Genomic DNA, 19532 nt, shown 5'->3' on the forward strand with positions numbered 1-19532 from the left:
AAAAAAGAAAAATTAACTTATTATAACTACTGCATTTATGTTTTGTAACCCTATTTTAGGTCATGCTAGTGGTGAAGAACAGACAGAAGGCCTGCTGCGAACTGGTCTTCCTACTCATCCGGGGAATCCGCATGGCATCAGCCTAGGCAGCGAACGGGGACACAGCGTTGGATTCTTAATTTAGGAATAGTTTATTAACTAGACTCGCACGTAAGACTCACAAGACATGGATTGTCCCAAAATGTACAGTATAAGTCTATGGAATAGTTATATTAAACTATGTAAAATAAAGTGGAATTTTGTTAGTAATTGTATCATTTTTTGGGGGGCTCTTGCTTTTGGAAATATTTGGAAAATTTTAAGAGCTGCCACTTACTATTGCATTTTGTTCGCCTGGTACTTTAAAATGCGTGTGACCTAAAATTGTGGGCTTGGCCAGACCGAATTTATCGAGACCAATTTTTTTTTTTTTTTTTTTGTATTGTATTTACTAGTGCAGAATCTGTACAGCATATCTAGTACTTTAACAACACATGTGTACACAAATGAAAAAATAAACCATTCCTTGATATTTAGTTAAGGATCAAAACAATTAACAACCTTATTGGCTCCCTATGGTTTTTGCAAAGCCGTGCCTTTAAAGACGCCTCAATGGTCTTGCTGGGAGTAAGTTCCTAGCTAGTAGGCTGCGGTGTCTACGTAGTTTGTAGCTGTATCTGCTAGTCTTCCAATCTGCTCTTCCACAGTGTGTAGATGGAGGTCTCGATGAAGTGTAGTGCCACGCACGAACCAGGGACAGTTAGTTATGTTTCCAATAAATAAACGTAAGTAAATAAATACATAAAATAAAACTATTGAAACTGTAGCATACTTTCGGGGGCTCATTAAAACAGTGGTACAGTTCTTGCTTATTTTTTGGGGCATACTTTTGGGGGCAATTGGAAAATCTTAAAAAAGAGTAACCACCTACTATTGCATTCTGTTCGCCTGGTACTTCAAAATGAGATTTGGTTGAATATGTTGCTTTTGTCGGAACGATTTCGACGGGACAAATTGGAATTTTAGGATTTAAAATACCAGGCGAACAGAAAGCATTAGTAGGCGATTCTTTGGTTTTGCAATTTTACATAAAAATTTCTAGCATACTTTTGGGAACAATTAATTATTTATTTTTCATTAAAAAGTGTAGTATGCTTTTGGGGGCAAGCCAAAATAAAAAATTTTAAACGGCCACCTACTATAGGATTCTGTTCGCCTGGTACTTCAAAATTAGGTTTGGTTGAATATTTTGGTTTTGATGGAACAATTTCGACGGGACAAATTGAAATTTTAGGATTTAAAATACCAGGCCAACAGAACGCATTAGTAGGCGATTTTTTGGTTTGGCAATTTTATATACAAAATTTGTAGCATACTTTTGGGAACAGTTAATTTTTAATTTTGACTATTTTCATTAAAAAGTGTTGCATGCTTTTGGGGGCAAGGAAAAAAAAATTTAAAACGGCCACCTACTATTGCATTCTGTTCGCCTGGTACTTCAAAATTGGTTTGGCCCAAAAATTGTGGAATTGGCTGGTCGCCCGCCAATCGATTGGCGAATACTAAATTCCCTTTTTGGCACTGAAATACTTAAATATACCCTTGTTTTTTCCCAAATAATAAAACGATACATGTTCAATACAATAAAATGTTATTTAATAAAATATACCAGCCGCTTGTCCAATCCCCAATACAAAGCCCTTTCTGTCTACCCACTATTTTCAAAAAGTTGTTTTGGTGGCGCCACTATTTTGTACCTATCGTGTTGGTTTCCAGAACCATGACCCCTGACCCGCCCAGCTGGCAGAAATAATCGATAAGCGTTCAGTGGCCCGCACTTTTTGCTCCGTTTCAAACTGTTTATTTATTTCAACGCTTATAATAAAAGTTGCTATAACAATACACATTCGATATATGTATATATAAGTATATATGTTGGAAGTGCACTTGGGTTTCGGTATCCGTGTTTGTGATTCGGGTGAGATGTATGTCTGTTTGTCACTTGCTGTCTGTCTGCTTGGTTTGCTGCATTTGTTCGGAAGAGTTCTGACAACTTTCTGGAAGATGAAGTATTTATATGCGGTTTCGTCGTATAGGGTTATAGTTTTTAGATCCACCAGTGGCATGGAGAGTTAGTTCGAGTTCGAGGGACTCAAACACATGTGGAGGAGCGCAGGGGACAAATGCAGATGGCAAGACCGGAACGGAAGAATCAATTTCTGAGTGGAAGCCGTCTTTTGGATTGCTCGAATGCTAGATTTCTGGACTGCTGGACTGCTGGTGCTCGTTGCTGGTGCTCACTTTTTTCTCTTTTCAAAAACGTCGCTCGAAAATGTTGAATTTCTCTCGTATTACGTGCAATTATCTAATCTCAATATTTCGTCTAAAACCAAAAAACGGAATGCTGGCCAATTGTAGTTCGTCTGAGTCTAGCAAGCAGTTCGCCGTCCATCGGCGAGGTCCTTCGGCCAGGACTACTGGTAGTCCACCGAGTCGCTGTCGAGGACCGTGGAGGAGACCCTCGAGGCGCGGCGGTGCCAGTAGTCCGAGTAGCTGGCCTCGTACTGGGCGGCGGTGCGGTGCCACGGTGGCCATTTCAGCTATTCCTCGACAATGTCCCACACCATCAGCGACGCGTCTGTGCCGCCGACGGTGATGAGCGTGTGGTCGCCGCACAGGAACCGGACGCAGGCCAGCATCCCGGAGTACACCTTCGACTCGTGGAACTCGGCGCGCGGCGAGATGCAGGGGTACCTACAACAAAGAGGAGTCATGATTAAGGATATAGTAGAGTTTGTATTATTTCTCTGATCATCATCGTTGTAATATTGTATTTTTAATAAATAATGTTTAAATAATCCAATTTTAATTTAAGGTATACGATATTCTAGAAAACTTTTTATACTTTTTAAAATACTAAACTTTATTTTCTGAAGTTAGAGTCAATTATTTGATTTTAAGTGAAACAATCAAATTTATTTTAAATTCGTTTTAAAGTTTTCTGTAAGGAACGCCTTTGGGTTCTTCAATACCCCAATAACACTATTGTAAATGCAATAAATGTCAATTTTACCTGAACAATCGCAGATAACCCTCGGCGTCGCCAGAGGCGAGCATGTCATGGGCGGCGGAGCGACTGCAGGTGGCGACGATGGTGTTGGTGGTGCTGTAGTAGCGGTTGCTCCACTGACCCGCCACCAGGAATCCCACGGTGCAGTTGTTGGTCAGCCACTTGACGTCCTTCATGGCGATGGGACTGCGCTCTGGCGACAAAGACTTGGCGTCCCAGAAGAGCAGGTCGAAGTCGATGGTCACCGTCTGCACGAAGTTGCCATCCATGCTCCAGTCCAGGTGGGTCAGCGGCTGCGATCCCCGGATCTTGTTCACCTTCTTGTAGGAGAAGCCGTCGCGCGACACGCGGAACAGGTAAATGCTGCCGTTCTGCGAGCCCATGGCAATCATGTCGCCAACTGGAAAAAAAGAGGGTAATATTTACACCAATTATTATTTGCTTGTGTATCAAAGAAATTGTTATTTAAAGATGAAAAGGTCCAAATATTTACCGTCTAAATTTCGATTAAAACAAAACAATTATGAAAACCGAAAACTATTTAAAATTTTTAATGGAGGAATCTAAATTTTTGTGAAATATAATTAGTTTTGACCTTTTTAAAGAATTCCATTTTTATAGGTTCCCTTTTCTTAATCCTATTTGTTTATATATTTTTTTTGTTTATAATATTCTATGACCTACCCTGGTTGTAGGCGACGCAGTTGAGGGGCGACCCGCAGACCCTGAGGGTCAGCATGACCGCCCCGTTCTCGCAGTTGATGACCAGCAGATGACCCTCGGTGCTGCCGGCGGCCAGGGTGCCGAAGGGGTGGAAGGCCAGCGCGACGCACTCGTAACCCGTCTGGATCGTCCAGATGAGCTTGTTCTTGCGCCAGAGGGCCACGTGCTTGTCGTGCCCCGCGGTGGCGTACAGCTCGTCGTCCGGATGGGCGGCCAAGCCCCACAACTGCCGCCCGTGGCCGAACACCACCTGGGTGAAGCGGCGCTGCAGCGATCCCTCGAGGATGTTGTTCCGCGTGGTCCCCACGTAGATGTTCCCGTCGTTCCGACCCGGTCGCTGCGGGTAGATGGTGCGCACCCCTCCGGCGGCCTCGGGGAGCTGCGAATTGGAAGAGGTCAATGAAATACGTTTACGTTTTGCTTCTCTAGGAGTTATTATTATATAAAGAGAATTCATTTGCATTAGAAAGATTTACTTCATTAAACAGAACCATAATGCCTTAAAATATTTAGCTAATGAATATCCTAAATTAAGAAAATCTATTGTATTACTGAATAAATATTTAAGCTTTAAGAAATAGAGATTTTGGCAATAAGATTATACTGACAATAAAGGTTACTTGATTTTGCGATATTTCTAGTAACGGAAATTCAAGAATTAATTTGTTTGGTGTTAGTCAAAATTAATTTACAGTCCCCAAAAATAACTGAGTATTAAGCAAACTTCATACAACTTAGGAGCTTGCTTTACTGAAAGGTAAATATTACTGCTAACTACCTCGCTGATTAACCCACCTTGGTATCCGCTATCTTCTTGTAGTTCTGCAGGGAGTCCCAGGCGGCAATCTTGCGATCCTTCTCACCGCCAGAGAGCAGAGTGCCCTCACCCAACATGATCAGACAGCCGATGCCCTTGTTGTGGGCCTCGAACTCGGTGCGCACGAAATAGGCGCCATCCGAGTCCACCGAGTAGATGGTGATGAAGCCGTCGGAATCGGCGGTGATAACATCACCATCCGGCTCGAACTGGACACTGGTGACATGGGAGCGCGACGGCTGCTTCACGATGTCCGTGCGCTCGAAAAAGCCATCCTTGCGCCGGTGCCAGAAGGCCAGGTGACCTCGTCCGTGGGTGATGATGAGATTATCGTCCAGCGGGTGGAAGGCCGCCCCCGAGAGTCCCTCCTGCAGGGTCTGTAATTGAGCCAGAGAATCGGGATTAGGGGGCGTCTTAAGTGGGCAGGCTTAGACGGACTTACGGCCACTTTGCCCAGCAGGTGACCCCACTGCCACTGCCACACGGACAGGATGCTCTCGCGTCCGCTGTCCACGGCCAGTATGTAGCTGCCTCCGTTCTGCGAAGGATTCACTCGAGTTAATCGCTAATTGGTTTACTTCTCGGGGGGACAGACTCACCAGCTGCGAGAAGGCCACCGCAGTTACGCCGCTGTCAAGTTCGCCCATCCCAAAGACGTAGAGCGTCTGCAGGGATTCGGTGCTCCAGATGCGAACGTGTGCCTGCGACTTACGATCCCGTCCTGCTTTTTGGCCGGAGGCCACCAGCTCTCTGGAGGGATGTACGTCCATGCTGCAAAATGGTTTAGCACATTTTTATGAACGCCACTTTTTACGGATCCACTGTGAAAGTTTTTCTTCATTAATGAGCTTAAGCTAATAAATTTGTTTGCACAGGCTTAACTTTTATTTAATAAAAGGCTTTCCTTGGAACTTAAATCGTTGGATTCATACTAATATAATAACAAAATCATAAATTGAATAGGAAGTTTTATATAATTTTCAAATGAATACTCAGTTTTCGTCTCTAACCTGTGGCACTATTATTATCGTGAATTTATTTTCATAAACCAATAAATAAGTAAAGTAACACAAATTCTTGGCGTTTTAAATAAATCATAATAATTTCTTTAATATTTACCACATGATATCCTCGGTGTGGCCCGTGTAGTGCCTCTGGGCATCCTCGTCGCGATCGAAGAGCACGGCCACTGCGGCCACGTAGTAGAGCAACTCCCCGGAGGGCAGAACCCAGAGATTGCGCCGCGCATCGATGCCGCGGTAGCCATGGCTAAAAATCAGTTATAATTTATATTGATTCAAGAAATGTAAGATTTAATTATGTATACTTACACCCATTGGAGCTGCAGCTTTTTGTCCGGCGGGGAGTTGTCCGCCGGCGCGTGGTGGACGGGCGGATAGAAGGTGCGGCGCAGCCCCCGGATCGTGACCTTGGTGGGCTCCTCCTTCATGATGTCCAGCATCGTGTACTCGCCGTTCGGCCGCAGGATCTCGCTCTCCGGAGCGTAAAGGATTCGGGGTCGGCTCTTGCTCCGCGGTCGAGCTCCTCGCAGCGGCACCTTGGGCAGCTCGTCCGTGGGGAGAATGGGGGCGGCGGCCACCACCGAGGGGCGGGATCGGGAGCGCCGGATGGGGGAGCCGGCGATCAAGGCCGTTCCCGTTGCCAAATAGAAGGTATCCACATCGGCGAACTCATTCCGCAACTGAGAGAAACTGCGGACCTACAGGGCAATAAATTTGTTGTGTAATAGCAAACTATAACTATTCTATTTGCATTTATAATTAATGTTGGCTAGACAACTAAATTTAATTGATAAATTCCGATACTTTTTACCGATGTTGTTTTTGTAAAAATATTAAATAATGGCTTTATAAATTATATGTGATTGTAAATTTTGCGTAGCTGAATGAATTTGTGAACCTAAAAAAATAATATTTAACTATAAATATTGTAAAAGCGTGGCGATAAAAAATCAATAACTAAAATCAACAATATTTTTTACCCTTTTCTGTTGGTAACACGATTAATGTTTTCTGACACTTTCAACTAAATACTATTAAAATATTTAATTGTTGCGATTGTTTAAACGGTTAGTGCTTAAAGCACAGTAAACTATAATAGGTTAGGGAGTGCAATTTGTCAACTAATTTTGCAAGTCCGCCAAGTTGGGGTCTTCATTAAGTTATTAGGCCGTGACAAGGTCGTGCGGTTAGCAGGCCACCCGTCCGCCCCCCGGAAGTTCACATACCTCCTGGCCAGTGCCTGTGTACATTTTCTTTGCTCCGTTAATTTTCAGCACTTGACCCAAATCCTCGAGCACTTCCTCAAATGGTTGCGAGGTGCGTAGGTTCAACAAAACGCGGCACTGAAAGGAGAAAAGCAGAATGGAGAGGGGGTTTCAGCATGAGTATATAGATTTGTATATGTGTGGAATCACGTGTTAAATCTGGACGGGTAATTAGTCTGGCAAGTTGCTACATATGTACTAGGCGGCCTTTCAACACATTTTACTTGACCCGCGGTCAAAAATTTAGTCATGGCACGCAACTTCCGTTTAGCGGCTCATTGCCCCCACTTTCCCTACGCCCTTTAGGTTTTAGTAATGCTTATAATTATATGTTGTCGTCGACTGGCGTCCTCGTCGCATCCTCAGCCACATCCACGTCCACATACCCGACCCCAATTTACTTTTCTTTAACGCGCGGCCCACAAATCGAGTCTGTGACCCAGTTTGCGTTTTCTTTTAATGCTTAATACATTTTATTTGTTGCAAAGGCACTTAGAGAAAATCTTTTAAAAATTTTAACTTAATTTTTGAAGATAAAGCCATGCGCATTAAAATTAATTTTATAGCAAGATTTGATAGTAAAACCAGGTTAATGCAGTTAAAGATATAACGACATTAAGATTTAAACTGTAGACAAAATTATATGATAATAGCTCATGAAAAATTTGATCTTGGTAAATTATATTCATAGAGACAAAAATTTTGTTCCCTGAAATTTATTAAATTTTTGTTTTTCTGATTTTTTTTCTGTACAGCATCATTGTTTGCATGTGCCCCATTGTAGTTGTTATTATTGTTGTTGCACTCGAGCTTTTGCGCTCATAATTGGGTGCACCCCACGCACAGTCAGCCGCCGAGCCACCCACAAAAAAGCACCCGAACCCACCCACCGCCTCCCCCACAATGAAGGCCGTGCTTTGTTGCATTTGTTGGCTGGCGCTTGACTTTGGCTTTTCTGCTTTCGCTGCTTATTTTTCAAGTGGAATACTTGAGTTTTAATGACCTTCAGGGCCTTGATAACAGTTATTCACGCGTGTTAAAGAAGAATTTGTCTCTCCACTTCTGCCAGGATCTCCATCATCATTTTCCTATTACAGGGACACTCGCATAGAATTAAAGCAGCTGCTCGGGAAGTTTTATTTGGGCAAAAAGGACGAGGACCTGCTCGAGAGACAACGATAAACTTTCGCCGTTGTCTGGCCAAGCTTGGTTTAATTTATGTATTTAGTTTGGCTTCGAAAAAGGCGTCCGTTTAATGGTTTTATGTCCGTGTTGAGTGGTTTTCCCCGCACATCGCAGCCACTTAATTTTCCCGCCCACGACGGTCTGATTGCCGGCAAACAGAAAAACAGACGAAAAAATATAAAAGCCAGGCTCAAACTTTTCCCCCTCGGAAGTCGCACATATATCCAGCTCATTTTGAAGTTTTTGGCGAAAAAGTTGGAAATTTGACTTTTCGCTAGGCTTGACCGAATATTATAACTTTTTCGGTGAATTTGTGAATCAATTATAATTATCATCGAAGTAGGCCGAAAACTATCTGCTACAGGAAAAGTTTTGATGACACTTCCTGGCTGGGTGCTTAGGCATTTCATTTATCTTTTAAAATTTTATTTTTATGGTAAACGTTTTTTGAAAACCATTTATTACTAGCTATTGATTGTTTTTATTTTGTCAGTTAATTTATTTTGATATTATTTAAACGTTTGTATTTTGATGCAATGCAATATTTACTTTAAATTAGCGTAAATAGCAATGTTTTCTAGGGTTATATATTAATGGCAGTAATTTGGTATTCAGTTAAGTATTTAGCTTTTTTATTACCTAAATTTTATATATTAAAAATAAGTGCCCTGTTTAAAAACCAGATCAAGTAAAAAGCAAACATCAACTTTTTGAAACCTTTAAGCCTTTACCTTCATCCACAATGTTATTATTTTTCTATGCCTGTTCTAGGCCCTTTTTTTATGGTTAGCCATTTGATTTACAGTGACGTCCATTTCGACTAGCGGAGCGCATGTCTTTTATGGGTCGTTAGGTGGACTGGTTCAGGTGTCGACCCACCGATTCGAGCCGCACCACACCGGACACCCATGGATTGTGCCTCTATTTATCACAATTTATTTATGGTTTATCAAAGCGTAGCACCTGCGACACAATTGTCCGGCAGAAATGTTTCGGAATTCAAATGGTGATGGAAGAGTTAGGCCTTTCATCAGATGAATGGGGAATATTCAAGGCTGCAGGGGCGTTGAGCCTTGATGGAAAATCAGAGATATTTTTTCCTGACACTTCTACATAAATACATGCTTGTGTTCTTTAACAGAATTTGTTCCAGAAATTAGATTAATTATTTACAAAGCATAAACCGTTTAAGAAATTTCAGCTTTTCATTTCAAACATAAAGTAGTCTTAAAGTTTTCTAATATGCAAGGCGATAAAGCCAATGTCCATTAGGCAAATTACTACCCCATTTGCTACTAAATTTCAGCTGCATATGGGTAAAGTTTTCCCAAACTTTTCTTTTGCCGGCCCAATCGACTGTCACTTAATTTACTGGAAAATTAATTGACAGGACAGAAGCTGAAAAGATGCTTTTAATAATTTAGTGCAAATGCATTTCGGGACCCGGACAGTTCGGCATTTCGGCTGCAAATTGTCGATGCCTTGGCAATAAATTATGCATGCATGTGTCTCCATCGCTCCCTTTTTGCACACGCCCACTCACATGTCCACTTGTCCACTTGGGAGCCATTCTAAAGACGCCCTGATGAGGCACTTGGGCTCCGACATGGACTATAAACAAATATAATTATGTGAGCAAATAATTACATTATCGGCTACGTTGCCAGCTGCAATCACGTGACCCCAAACAAATGGCGTTTGTTAAGCCAATTACGTGCACTTTTCGTATGCGGGAGCAGGTGGAAGCCAGTTGAGGAGAAGCTGGCAAACAGCTGCCGGAAGGAAATGGCCAGGACCTCCGTTTTCCCTACGTCCTGTCTGTGTATGTGTTTGTTTCTGTATGTGTGTGTGTGTGTGTGTGTATGTGGCCGTCTGAATGTGTGTGATTTAAATTGTCAGCATTTCTCCTCGTCTGGAAAATTGTGCTGGTTTTTCAGGCATTCAATCGGTCGGCCGTTGCACGGTTGATTTAATCTTGGTGACGTCAAAACCATGCAAATTTTCCAAATATTTTCGTTTGCGGCAACTTCTCTTTCCCCGCTTTTCCTTCTTCGCACACACAAAGGAATTCCAATAAAATACAAACATGCATAAAACAAAAGACGTTAAACTGCACCACTGCTGTCGTCCTTATTGTTGTCAACGTTCGCAAAGTTGCATAAAGGGAACACAAGTAATTTAAATGAAAAGCACAAAACTGAAGAGCTATGAACAGAAAGCGATTGAGTGAAATTTAAGTAGGACATTAATAGTTTAAAAATTGTTTTTAATTTTTTCAAATAAAATCCAGCCTTACACCACAAAATTGTAATTTTTATTTACTCTGCCTAATATTTATCTAATGTAAGGCCTAAAAATCTTCTCAAATATGTCAGCATCATAGTTTTTTCACTTTGAAAATATATATTATCAATTGGCTTTTACATTTATTGAAAATTAAATTGCAGGTCTAGTAATTCGAACCCAAGTGTTCGGTTCGCAGAGCGTATTCCTGGGATATGGAAACTGAAACCGCTCTTTGAGTTTTTTCGCTTTCAGCTTACTTACATATTCCCTGCCTTTTTCTGTTTACCTTCATTGGAAGCGAACGTGTAAAAGAGAACGTCAGGTGGGCTTCTGCCTTTGTTTCCCATTCCCACCTGTTCATTGCCCCTGTGGCGTATACGTTATGAAAAAAAATTGAACACCGTGAAAGCTCGATATTCATACATAGAGAACAATTTCAATAACCAAATTCAAAGTTCTAAAATATCCAATTTAAACAATATGTTTCGCCATATCTAAGGTACAAAATACAAAACAATGCTAACATCAAACGAATGCAAGGAATATCTTAAACAATGTTTGGTCAATTCGTTTGTTTAACATAATACATTGAACTTTTTTTCCGATTATGATTCAATAATATTCAAATTCAACACCTTTTTTTTCTTGTATATAGCACTACATTCGTGCTTTAATAAACACATAATGCCCAAAAGCCATAACTTTCTCCTAGAACGTCAAACACGTAAGCTGCAAGCTAAAAAAAGTCAAACAACAATGTGCAATGCGACACGTTGCACTCAAGTTTGCCAAATACCCGAGCACTATACTATACACTGTGCTATCGTGTGATATATAATCGTATGTATATTTTGTGCTGTCGAGGGACCGCCAATATTGAGTAGCCTGCCATTATGCATAGCCATTTATTGCGGCTTTCAATTGCATTACCATTACCCCAGAAGAACACTTGATGTAGCTGCAGATATAGATGTCGATGCTGATGTAGATGTCGTTGTAGTTGTGTAGACCAGACACAAACAAAACAAATAAACACAAACATGGGAGTCCTCGCAGCCTGGGAGACAAAATACAGACAGAGCCACAGAAACTTGATGGGCGGTGGGAGGTGAACAGTGACAAGGGAAAGCGGAAAATGGGTCGAATATTTGGCGAAAAAATTAAATATCTATATTATTCTATAAGTTTTATTAAAATAATATTTACTAAATAGATTATTATTATTTCAGGAAATGCCTTTAAGCATAAAATTAGTTTTGTTGATATGAATTTATTTAAAAAATAACAAAAAAATTTTACATTCATTGGTGTAAAAAACTTGCAAGAGAAAAAATGGTTTATTAACTAAATAATGAGTTGGAAATTTTATAGAAAGAGATTCTTAAAATAAAATATTTAAAACAAGTATCTATAAGAATCATATTAAAAAAAGATCCTTAAGCCAATATATTGCATCATCTTGAAGATCGGAATCTTAAAATGAAATGAGATGTTCACACTCTGAACACAGTTCTATGGGCTAAGGGAACTGGACTCGTAGCTTCGGGTAATGTACGTGTAATGCAATCGGCGTCAGCAGTCCGTACTTTTGGTGTTTTACCGTGGAACACACAATACCCAAGCATATATTTGTGAATATTTTCGCCAGGACTTCGTTTGTTGGTCGTGGCAAGCGACGAGCGACATGTCCTTGGCCTTGGTCAATGAGCGCGTGCAGAGTTGGGTTCAACAGCAGCAACAACAACAATAACAACACAAACAACAACAACTATGACTACTACAATTTCCTCTTTCGCTTTTGTTGTCGGTTGTCGGTTGTACTTTGGTCAAAATTTGCATTGCAAACTCCATTAGGGGTGTCTCGAAAGTGGCGTGGAGAATGGTAAAAGCAACTGCCTTTTGTTTTTGGCCACTCCACCAGCTCTTTCTCCCTTTGTCTTGGCCATTAATGAGATTCGATTTGGGTCTGGCCAACATCTCCGGCAGACAGGCAGAACCCCAGTGTGCCTGTCACGGGTCTATAGCCCCCCTCTAATTGGCCCGATCAGGTGCGGCCTTCGCCAAGGTTGCAGCCCACGTGCTGAAAGGTGCCGAAACGCCCACTACGTAAAATGTACTTTTGATTCATAAAACTGCACGAATGGCGTACCTCAATCGGCAGGGAAAACAAGGCGCTCCTCGAATGTTACTTGCACTTAGGAAAATTACCATAAAACGTTACTACGACAACGGCGAGAGGAGGAGGGGAGAGGCGGGGGGAGTGTTGCGGCCACCTATATAGTGCCAAAGCCAATTCATATTTTAAAGGCATTTTCGTAATAATAACATAAATTACGAGTACGGGTGCGGCGGAGCAAGAGTGAAAGAGTTATGGGGCCATACACCTGACTGCAAAGTTTTTGCTTCCCAGTTTTTCCCTTTCAAAAGGTAGAGAAGATTAAATGAATGGGTCGATCAATTTATTGGAGTGAATTAAATATTAAGAGGCTTAAATATTTATAGGCTTAAATATCAAGAGGCTGGTTATTATAATAGAAGCCACTGAGTCTTAAAAAATATATTTTAACGATTAAAATTATAAGCTTTTATTTGTAAAGTCTTACATACATTTATCGTGTTTTTTTGCAGCTCTAGCATGTAATTTATATTTTTAAATTTCATGCGGAAGATTTAAGTATAATGTAATCAACAAGCATGTGTGCTTAATGCAAATTAATATTACGAATATGTAAGTTCATATTTTTTGCAGCTCGGCAAGAGTGTATATTGTTTCGATTCCCGAATCTATAACGTTTTTTTCGAGTTTTTCCTTTCGCGATTTTTGCTGCTCCTTGCTTTTGTATGTCAGCGGAAATTACCAAATTGACCGTGGCTTCAATTTTGTTGCTGTTGGCTGTGGGGCCGACTCCCTGGCTGCATACAATAAAATACAAATTACCGACAATTGATTTTCCATATGATTGCCGCGGAGTGGAGCCCCCGAAAGTAGGCAAAGGTTAATTGCAGCCTTCTGGCGGACAGAACACACAGCGCCAAATTCTGAATGTCAAAATGGAAATGGGAGCCTTTTTTAGAGGAGCCATACAAATTTAATCATTGCACTCGGGACACTTTAATAGGAAATGCATACATTAAATGTAAATTCAAATAGCACAGTCAAAAACCGAATGAAAAAAAGTGCAGGGGAATTACATTTGAAAAATGGCAACCGCAACTAATGAAGGCCCCCGAGGGTGAATCGAAGAATTCGAATGGTGAAAAAACACATCAAAGTGGTTTCATCCGCTGGGGTTTGGGTAAAATAAAATGTCAAATTATTTATGTGCAGAATCCTTTAATGACAGTTAAGTCAGTAGTGTCACGGGCTGCTGACAAAAAAAATAAATACACTCCGCTGACCATAAAATATTGATGGCAAATATTTATAAAAATAAAAGCGAATCGGTTTGGCTGTCTGAGTTTCCGAGTTGACCTGTATTTTTTTTTTTTGCACCCGCCACAGAAAAGAGCGGAAAAGTAAACGTTCCGCGAAATGCATTTCACCAATTCGCGAGGACAGGTGGTGCACCCAAAATAGATATGTGTATGGACTCATATGCGCTGAGCTCTCCGCATTTCAGCCTTAAATATTTAAGCCCCATTTTTCATATTTGCTCAAAATATTTACCCGGCTTTGGCGCATTTCATCGAGTGCACTTTGCATAAATTTCAATAAACTTTATAGTCCGCTCGGCCGTCCTGCACTCTAATGCAATAGTCAAACATAAATTTACATAAATATTGCAGACCGATGCGCGCTTTAATCGCGGCAATTAAAACATTTGCACAACGCATCGCTGCCCAGGCACAAATACAAACGAAATTGCGAAAATAGCGAAAATTCCCGCAATCGCTGGGAAAATGGATGGCGGGGAGGGGGTGCAACCGCCACCCAGAACCGAAAATATTTTTGTGCATTGTTGATGACGTGGGCTGGTCGAAACAATAAATGCGGCACAGAGTCGGCGGAAAATGCCATCCCTCCTCTCCCCTCCCCTGCAATCCCCTCTCCATCCCTCTCTCACTCTGTTGCCACCTTCGCGATTTCAGGACTCACCTGCACCGAATGATCCAAATTATTGATGATGCGTATCACACGGCCGGCGCTGCGCTTTATCGAGCCTGATGTGGTCGATAATGTGCCCAAATCCGCTTCCATTATTGAGGGCTTCCGACTGGCGGGCTTGGAGCCCCATCCCTGATTTCCAGGCGATGCATACCACATCCCGTTCTTCTTGCCGTAGCTGGCAGGCTGTCCGGAAAATATAAGTCAGAGCGGGAAAGTGAAGTGAGAAACAAATAAATAGTAAAAGTACGTGCGAATGACTGAATTTTTGGCATCGACCAGTAGCCCATCATCGGGGATGGTGAGGTAACTGGTCGATGAAATAGGTACGATAGGGAAAAATTCCTAGTTATGGGGAATAATAATATGATATCTGGTGATAGGACAAGTTTAACAAGTTTTGAAATAAGAAATTTTTGTTGACCAGCAGAGCATACTAATAAATTATGTTGATATTACATATCATAGCTTTTAGTCCAAAGGTAAAACTACGATGCTGTTTTCCCATCACTACCCATCACATCCCTTTTCTCCCCTTCAACATAATGTGCGTATATATATGCCATTTACAGATTTCAGCCATCACGGCTTTCGTGAAAAATTCCGCGCAAATCTGGAATTAATTAAATTGTTTTGCAGCACGCACCGACCTGGCTTGACCATGGAAATGGATGTGGATGTGGATTTGGATGTGGATGTGGTTGGGGACTTGGACACGGACACGCACCCACACACACGTCACACTCGACTGCCCAAATCAAGCAAATCTCAATCCACCCACTCGAATACACGCATGGCCAGAATATCGTTTCCGAAACTTGTCTGTGCGGTGGGAACTTGGTTTTCTTTTTCTGTTGGTGAACTAATCCCCAGTGTTCTCTTGCTTAGAGGCACCCAAAACACTTGACTTTTGGATGGGAGCGTGAGGAATTTTAAGAAAGATATTTCATCATATGATGAATGGGATAAGCTGGGATAAGATGTGCAAGAAAGCTGACTAAAGTTCAGGGATTTGTTGAGCTATGGGTATTACAAACAAATTTTAACTACTTTACAACTTTCAAGCAATTGTTTTAAACTCTGTAGGGATTAGGCTTTTTAATAACGCTTATGCACAACGAAAACTGCAGCCTTTTAAGACTGGTTTTTCAGTATTAAAAATGAATGCTGGAGTTCAACATACGTGTTTTTAAATAAACTAAGAAATGTTCATTAAATTGGCTGATATCTAACCATCAAAAAGTAACAATATTTTTATTTTGTTCCCTCTTAGTTAAGGATTTTATTAGATTTGCTGTTCATATCTGTTCTTAAGTCTTTAACTTCATCTCCGGTTCTATCTCATCAGCTTAGATTCTATTCACGATTCCATCTCTGTTTCAGCTAAGCCGCACATTGGAAAGAAATCCGCCGCAGAACGCGTGTGTATTGGCATTTGCTTTTATCTCATTGAATGATTGGAGTCACTGACAGTGCGAGATTAGTTGGCCCACAGCCTGAATAAATTATCGGCCTAATCTCTTGCCCACACTCCAGCGGCATTCAGGGTTCAACGAGGTTAATGCTCGAGGTGGAGTTTGGGTATTTATAGTTTCCCTAAGCTCTCCATTTGCCTAATCATTAAGATTCGCCCGGGGTGAAAATGGCACTTTCATACAAATCAGACAGAACTCTGACAAATATTTGTGGCATTCTTGCACCAGGCAATGCGAAAGCCTTTAAATTGAGTTGCTCTCACTCGCAATCAATTTGACAAATGCATTTTTCCTATTTTCCGGTCTGTCGTATATTTCAGCTTCCTGCCACAAACAGAAGCCGGGGCCATAATTCAAAATAAATAAATTGTTTAATTTTAATTGTTTTTCGTCTTCCTGCATCGTCTCCATTCGTTTCATTTCGTTCCGTTTCGTTTCGTTTCGTTTGATCCGTAGGTGAAAATTCAATTTTAATTCCACATTCGGCTTCGATGGATTTTCAATTTAATTTTCCTTTTCTCCGCACAGCTCTTCTTTTGCTACCAATTCGATTGCTTTCTTTCCTTTGCTGCGCAAAGGTGGCTGGGATATATACAATTATTGTAGACCGAAAAACAGGGGCAAAAGGACGTAACAAAAACTGGAGTCTGAAATTAATGTAAATTCGTTTTTAACACAATTCCTCAGCCAGCAATTTCACATTTGCTTTGGAGGGACCCCCGACTGACCCCAATATTGTTTTTTGGGCACTTCACCCACCCAATTGTAACATTCACATAAAACTCGGTCCGGCCCAGCATGTGTAAAAGGTTACCATCAAAATCAAGGCTTTTAATTGAAATTCACAAAAATGCAAAAATTCAAATATGCCCCAGCAGCTCGGCATGTGTTGGTGCGTATCTACATATATGGGTGTGTGTGTCGGTGTGTGTGTTTGTGTGAGTGTGTTTGTTGAGATTTGGCTCTCGTGCAAATGGAAAGCCGGAAAACTCAGTGCACGTGTCAATGATTGTTGTTGCTGGCTGGGCGGACACTTCTCCCTAGGCCAAAATCAATTAAAATTCCGCCAAAACATAATAACAAATATAAAACGTTTTTGCCGCCTATTAAAATCGCGAATGAATACATTTTTATTGATTGCAAAGAGCCTTCTGTGGCGATTCAACTTAAATAAGAGTAAACAAATACAAGTGCTGTCTATCTAAACATTTATCCCCTTTATTCGATAATGGCTTCCTTTCTAATCCCATTTATTTAATCAAATTTTCTAATTATTCATGGTAATGCGATTATCGTTTCCAGAATTTGGCCACTAACTTTTAATTATTTAAAGCATTCCGCTTGGACTTGTTTTTGTTGGAAACTTTCAATGCAAAATTGTGTTTTTCGTTAAACGTAAGTGCAATCTATAAAAGCGAATGTAAAAAACTGTGCGTTTTGAATTTATTTTTAAATTACAACTAAAATAAAAAACTTTTTAAAGCTAATGCCATTTAATTTAGATTAAGCTATAAGCTTTAAAAACTAACCAGAGTTTGTTCTACTTAATGCTTTCAAAAATACAAAATCAAACGCCCAGTTGTCGAATTTCCAAAATTATATTTAAGTATTTTAAAAATATTTAGAGAGTAATACAGTTTCGACATATGGGAACAGAAACTCTTAGGCTTGATTTTAATTAAAAACGGTTTTTGCCCCGGCATAGATTGGTTCATTCAGCAATTTGTTAGCCTGGGTAGACACTAAAAAATTGATTTATATAAAAACCCGGATTGACCAAATAATGTTTTATTTATTTGAGCATGAGAGCTGTGCTTTACATTTTCGGCTGGCGCTTTAAAATTTCCATAGACCAAGGGGAAGAGGGAATTCCCTTCGGACCAGGAGGTCCTGCCACTTAGCAACTAATATCAGCAACAAAGTGCCGAGCGGGGCTGCTCGGCAAAAGCTTAAATTACGCGCTCAATTAAACTTTAAGCAAGTTGGAAGAGGCCACCAATTCAATACAAAGGGGCCAGCAAAATCTAAGCGCAACTTCAAAGCCCTTTCTACGTTTGACGTGCAGCCTCGCAGAAAATTCAGTGAAGCCAAAGCCAGGACCCAAAAAGGGCGGAGGATTTGGTGAGTTTTTCGGGAGGGGCGGCTTCTAAGTGGCAGCTTAAGATGCCGAATTTTACGCATATTTAAGCCGAATCCCGCTCTCCAATCTCCCCCATGGTAATCTTTATGATTATTATCGCTTTTCGGATATGGCGGCGCAGTGGGGTAAGATTGGTTTTTGTTTTGGCGTAAACAAATAAAATAGTTTCCTCAATAAACTGGTAAACATATAAATACTCGCCCATATTGACATTTATGCTTGGCTTGGAACCCTAGAGATTCACGCGCTCGGCTAATGCTAAATGGGGTTTAAAATTTACGGTCAATTTTATGTGTTGTGTCATATAATATTTACTGTTTCACACCTTGGTGGCTTTGTTTGGATTAGACTGGGATTTCGAAATAATGAAAAATTATTTGGTTTAATGGCAGTGAATATGATGAATGCGGCTTTAAAGGGATTCTTTGTGAATTTATGAAAAGGAAATAAATAAATCTACGCTGGCCTGAATGTTATGAAACTTAACCAAAACTGTGAGTTTACAAGTTGCCTTGTTTCGTTTCAAATTACAAATATGGGTTTTCCCCGCTCTCCGCTTTTCCATGATTTGTTTTGATTTCCATTTGTTTCTGTTTCGTTTGCCAATTTCGGGCTGAACTCTCTTGCACACACGCATTTCACTTAATCAGCAGTTTAGAGCAAGTTAGTGGCTAATGTAAATATCATATACTCAACGTTGTGTGAACTTTTTGGGCATAGCATAAATTTGCGCTGACATGGCACATGCCACATGTCGTACACATATTCGTACACGGAGAAAATTATATCTATTCAGAATCTAGTATTAAAAAAAGATAACGTTTTTCAAATCTTATACAAATGAAGATTTTTTGCTAATTTTTTTACAGAAAGATTTGATGATAAGAACATTTATTTTAGTTCATTGATTCAGTTAAAATGGCAAGTTGATAAACATGAATTGGAAAATTTAATTCTTGTATAATTTTTTTTTTTAACAAAATAATCCGGTTATATCAATCGACTTCCTCTTACTTACTTGTGAATTTCAATTATAACCTGATTAAATGAAAATTTAATTCCATCCTAAGTGCTTTAATGTGTACGAAAGTTAATTATAACTTAATTTGAGTTCACTCTGTGAGGTCAATTTGGTTCGCTAAATATTCCTGAACTCGTATCTCAGTGTCTGCAGTTGGCCAGCTTGTCGAAGCCGAAGGGAAATATTTAAAATTGAGCATACATCAACGGAGGGCAGCAGGACAGAATTCAGCGGCCAGCACACGTAGACCATTAAAAAACACTTAGAAAAACAACAAAAGTCATTTAAACTTTTTGCCAACTTTTTTCCGCCCGCACACTGTGCTGCTCCTCAATTTCTCTCGGAGGCAAAAAATGAAATGTGAAATTAAGAGATGTGTGTGCA

The 19532-nt window shown here is 40.5% G+C and overlaps 2 protein-coding genes across 3 annotated transcripts in view; one reads left to right on the forward strand and one right to left on the reverse strand.

The window, feature by feature from the left end:
• The window catches only part of LOC108087477 (39S ribosomal protein L39, mitochondrial), a 55423-nt gene extending 55114 nt beyond the window's left edge, over window positions 1-309 (forward strand). The window contains exon 6 of the mRNA XM_017184854.1: window positions 60-309. The gene's annotated coding sequence lies outside the window, so the exon portion shown is untranslated. The remainder of the gene's footprint in view (window positions 1-59) is intronic.
• A 2326-nt stretch (window positions 310-2635) lies between these two features.
• LOC108087572 (echinoderm microtubule-associated protein-like CG42247) overlaps window positions 2636-19532 on the reverse strand; it is a 42212-nt gene continuing 25315 nt past the window's right edge. For both annotated transcript variants that reach the window (XM_043207795.1, XM_017185003.2), the window contains 10 exons: window positions 14504-14698; window positions 6898-7014; window positions 5981-6369; window positions 5769-5918; window positions 5249-5420; window positions 5092-5187; window positions 4628-5026; window positions 3794-4211; window positions 3113-3509; window positions 2636-2793 (listed from right to left, as the gene is read on the reverse strand). In XM_043207795.1, the coding sequence (XP_043063730.1) occupies window positions 2640-2793; window positions 3113-3509; window positions 3794-4211; window positions 4628-5026; window positions 5092-5187; window positions 5249-5420; window positions 5769-5918; window positions 5981-6369; window positions 6898-7014; window positions 14504-14698 (2487 nt within the window). In that variant the 3' untranslated portion in view covers window positions 2636-2639. The remainder of the gene's footprint in view (window positions 2794-3112; window positions 3510-3793; window positions 4212-4627; window positions 5027-5091; window positions 5188-5248; window positions 5421-5768; window positions 5919-5980; window positions 6370-6897; window positions 7015-14503; window positions 14699-19532) is intronic.

The sequence above is a fragment of the Drosophila ficusphila genome, unplaced genomic scaffold (assembly GCF_018152265.1).
Source record: "Drosophila ficusphila isolate 14025-0441.05 unplaced genomic scaffold, ASM1815226v1 contig_286, whole genome shotgun sequence".
In the NCBI taxonomy this organism is placed as follows: Eukaryota; Metazoa; Arthropoda; class Insecta; order Diptera; family Drosophilidae; genus Drosophila; species Drosophila ficusphila.